Source organism: Astatotilapia calliptera, chromosome 9, assembly GCF_964374335.1.
Source record: "Astatotilapia calliptera chromosome 9, fAstCal68.1, whole genome shotgun sequence".
NCBI classification, from domain to species: domain Eukaryota; kingdom Metazoa; phylum Chordata; class Actinopteri; order Cichliformes; family Cichlidae; genus Astatotilapia; species Astatotilapia calliptera.
Genome location: NC_137430.1, coordinates 19430217 through 19434595, shown reverse-complemented (window position 1 = coordinate 19434595; position 4379 = coordinate 19430217). Strand labels below are relative to the sequence as shown.

The following is a 4379-nucleotide window of genomic DNA, read 5'->3' as shown; positions in this document are numbered from 1 at the left end:
AACCAAAGGCATCCCGGAGTTTGGCACGAAGGGCATTACTACCAAAAATCATAATCTCGGTTTTCTTCTCATTAAGGATAAGAGAATTCGACAACAACCACTTCTTGGCCTCAGACATGCATTCTCGGAGGCTATTCAGAGACAGAGCAAGATCGTCGTTTAGCTCAAAATAGAGCTGGATATCATCTGCATAATAGTGATAAGCAATATGGTATTTCTCAAAGATGGCACTTAAAGAAAGCAAGTATAATGAGAAAAGGGTAGGGCCCAGCACAGATCCCTGGGGGACACCACAGCAAACAGGTACAGCCGAGGAAGAGGATGTAGCCAGATGTACCGTAGAGAGCCGATTGGAGAGATAGGATTTAAATCAATCCAGGGCAGCGCCCTTGATGCCTACAGTGTGCTCAAGTCTCGCTAATAAGATATTATGGTCAACCATGTCAAATGCCGATGATAGATCCAAAAGCACTAAGACTGAGGGGCGTCCGTTGTCAGCCATTAGTAGGAGATCATTGAAAACACGAAGCAATGCTGATTCTGTGCTGTGATGTTGTTTGAAGGCCGATTGAAATTTATCATTTATATTATTACTTACAGTTCAGTCTCACATGGTTATTGCTACAAGAATGTAAAATATGTTTGATAAGCAATCAAACCTGAACCAAATCAATATGACAGGTCTGCAAATTTTTTAGCTGAAGGGGGAAAAAGTGCATGATTGGAGAAACTTAAATTTTTGTAAAACACTCCAGAAACATGTCTTAAAAAAACATGAAAGGAGTATTCAAACCATATAAACCTGAATATAAAGAATGTAAATATTATTTTGGGAGTTTGAAAAGACATAACATTGTGTGCTAAAATCCATGAATCAATTCAGAGCCTGGAGACATGCTTGCAGTTGAGTTTTACTGCAAACATTGTCCATATCAGGAAAGAGATATGCGTTTGGCTTCATTGTGACAAATGAAGAAATAGAGTCTGCTCCTGAAACTGCAGGCATTTCACAGATCAGAAACAATAACAGAAAAATTATCGGCTTCATTTATTTACCCACCTCGTATTTAACTGATGTAATTTGCCTTCTATTATCTGCAGTATGTTATTATATATAAGTAAGGAAAACTTTCCCCACATGAAGCAGCAGGTTATTAATGGATTACAATGAGAGCACAGGCTGTAGGCACTGATGCTTTGGCTGGTTCATCTTCCCATTAGAAGTACTCAATACTGTCACATTGACTCTTGGGGTGCTGCAGATCGGTCAGCTCGAGCTCTTCTACATCACATGGGAGTTTCTCGTAAACACGGAGGTGAACATATTCTTCATCTCCCACATAGACCTGCAAGGAAGTACATGGAAAGTTAAAGGAGATGCTTAATGTGCACATAGAAGTGCTGATCATTTTAACACAGCTGTGGTAATTAATGTAAGTCACACTAGCCAAACAACATGCTAACATGTGGAAAAGGAGAATCAATGTCTTCATATATAGAGAGTGCATGATGGCTCTAATGTTCACAAACAGAACATTTGTTGATTTCTTTTCATGGCTGAGACAGTATGAAGTGCACACGGATTTTCATTTTCTTTTATAGGTTTCTCTCAAATTTTAAATACATTTCAGCAAAATTTGGCTGGAAGCAGCAGTGATGAGTAACACTTCAGGCTAGAAAGTCAAAAACTTTTGTATGAACCTCCATATAAATATAAAACCACATAACTACAGAATGAAAAAAATCACTGATCATTGCTTTAGTTTTCACTTGAGAGATCAGATTATCTACCATCAATACTCTTATCGATGATATTTTATTATATTGAAGAGCATTGTAGTGTTGCCACTGTGCTCACTGCTTGTATTACAAACATTACCTTAATGAAGTAGTTGGTCCCAGCTACGACCTGTGTTTTGTAGCTCTGTGCAATGAAAACCTTGAAGTTTCTCTCGGCTTTCTGCTCTGCGTGAGGTTTCATCTGAATAAAAATTACAATAACATCAACAAGAAGCACAGGCCCCGTGTGTGCATAAAGTTGTGAGTGTAAAATCTCTCTTTTCTACTCACTGCATCACAGATCTTCTGAACTTCTTCATCAGCCTCCTTTTCCTCGGTCAGCCCTCCGCACATCAGCATTTTGACAAGTTTTTTTGGTGGTGGAAAACGACTGAAAAGTGAAAAAACGTACACAGAGCCTGCTTTTATGGGGTGTTCAGTGAGTCAGTGAGTCATGGGGCGATTAGAGGGGCGGTATTTGTAAAAGGTCATGTAAAAAAAGTGTAAGAGAGGGAGAGAGAGAGAGAGAGAGAGAGAGAGAGAGAGAGAGAGAGAGAGAGAGAGAGAGAGAGACTCATTTTGTGTTTATAGGATACATCTCTTAAGTATCTCTTAAATATTCATACACAAATATTTAGGCCCTTCCCTTTTTCCTGCGTGCTCTCGAGTCTGCCAGGATGTGAAAATACAGGGTGTGAGCTGCAATGTTTGGAGAGGGTCACACATGAATCACGGCCTAAAAAACTGCTTTCAGCTCTTCCTTTCTAGTTATCGTACATCTGACACCTAAACCTCAGTAAACCACAGTTCCCCAGAGTACCGAGTGGAGACTGCTCTCTGTGGTTCAGACATTATTTTATTGCTGTTATTTGTTGTTTATGGCAGTAGAATTAGATTTTACCCAGTTACCTACTTTTTTTTTAAAACTGGGGGTCTCTTCTTGTCACATACTTTCAATGAAAATTTAGAGGGCCTCTGCCTGATTAGTACTCTTTTAAAGTTCAAATTTAGAGCTGTTAATGTTAGATGCAAAAATAAAAAAAAACTAAAAGGAGACTTGAGCAGCAAAATAAAACAGAGAGATGAAAAACTGGACACAAGCTAAAAAAAAACCCCAAACAGACAAAATGGGCAATGGCCACCTAAAGATGAGGACAGACATCAAAGAGACACAAATAACACAGAAAAGCAAAACCAGTGCACACATAGATCAAACAAGCTCACTCACATGACATCACTGCATTTGCTCGTAAAATTACTCTTTGTCTTGTAATTGCACATGATCTATGTTGTGTCCACTTGCTTGTGTTCTATCCAGCTAGGTCAGGTGTTGGGTTCCTTATTGAACAGGTACCACAATGGTTCTGGTGCGTACAGGAATCAGGGCAACTCTAACATTAAACCCCTTCTGCTGTTACTGTGGATGTTGATGTTAAATCTCTGAGCTATCGTGCTTTTATAACTTAAGAAATATTTCCAAGTCACACTTTAGTGTGTCATGCTCAGAATTACTGTTATTCATGCCTTTATTTCATCATGTCTGAATTATTGTAATTCATTGCTCACTTTTCTTAAAAAAACAAAACATTGGGATGTCTGCAGGCTTCTGACTAAGTCTTCTAAGTACTCACAACACGCTGTTGCTAATTCAGTTGCTAATTCAACTGATTCCCCATTAACTTTAACCTAAGATTCTGATTTTGACTTTCAGAGCTCTGCATTGAAGAGCATCAATAAAGTTTTACATCCACACATTTCCCAAGGTCATGTGATCAGGTCATGCTGGCTGTGCAGCATACAAAGCTGAGAACTGAAGGAAACAGAGCTTTTGCAACAGTGGGCCCACAGACTGTAGATCTTTAGTTTTCAGTAGCACTTTTCTTTTTCACCACACTGTGGAACTCTCTCCCACTGAGCTTTAGATATGTGGACTCGATGGTCTGTTAAAAAGCAGCTAAAAACTCATATTTAAACCCTTTTTAAGGTAACTTTATACTTTGTAACTTTAATTACTGCATATATTTTGAGATTTTAAGGATTCTTCTTTTTGTTTTGCTTTTTTGTTTTTCTTAATGTCTTAGATGCTTGATTGAGTGTTGATACACTATTTTCTCTGTGTTCTACAGATACTAGAAATTAAACAATCATCAATAATCATTTCGACAGTAAAACAAAATTATTATTCTTGAAAGTCATTTTAAATAACAAAATGAAACAGAAGGGAAACACAATGAAATGTTAGGGTGATCACTGAGCAGCCTTCTAACATTACCATGAGGTATAAATTAGTTACATTCAGTTAGCTCAAGCATTTATATAACATTAGCCACTGCATGTTAGCCTGATTTTCACAACGACAACAGATGTCTCAAACAAATAGACAGCATGCGTATATAAGAAGGATAAAATATTGGATTATATTTAACACTGAAGTCTTTAAACAGATCTACATGCTGGTCTATTAGATAAGTTGCTAAATATTTTAAGCATTTCTCCCTTTGTCTGAGTAACATAATTTGAATATCAACTCCAGTGAATCAGCTGACTTTTACTGTCTTTCTTATCAGTGAGGCAGGGTGCACGTGAAGCTTCTTCTCTGA

The 4379-nt window shown here is 37.9% G+C and overlaps 1 protein-coding gene across 1 annotated transcript; it reads right to left on the bottom strand.

The window, feature by feature from the left end:
- Positions 1 to 878: 878 nt before the first annotated feature.
- LOC113029732 (cystatin-B-like) lies at positions 879 to 2254 on the bottom strand. The gene is made up of 3 exons (XM_026180723.2): positions 2071 to 2254; positions 1880 to 1981; positions 879 to 1346 (listed from the first exon to the last, which is right to left on the bottom strand). Exons 1-3 carry the CDS (start codon positions 2137 to 2139, stop codon positions 1218 to 1220), a joined length of 300 nt encoding a protein of 99 aa, XP_026036508.2. The 5' UTR covers positions 2140 to 2254; the 3' UTR covers positions 879 to 1217.
- Positions 2255 to 4379: the final 2125 nt, after the last annotated feature.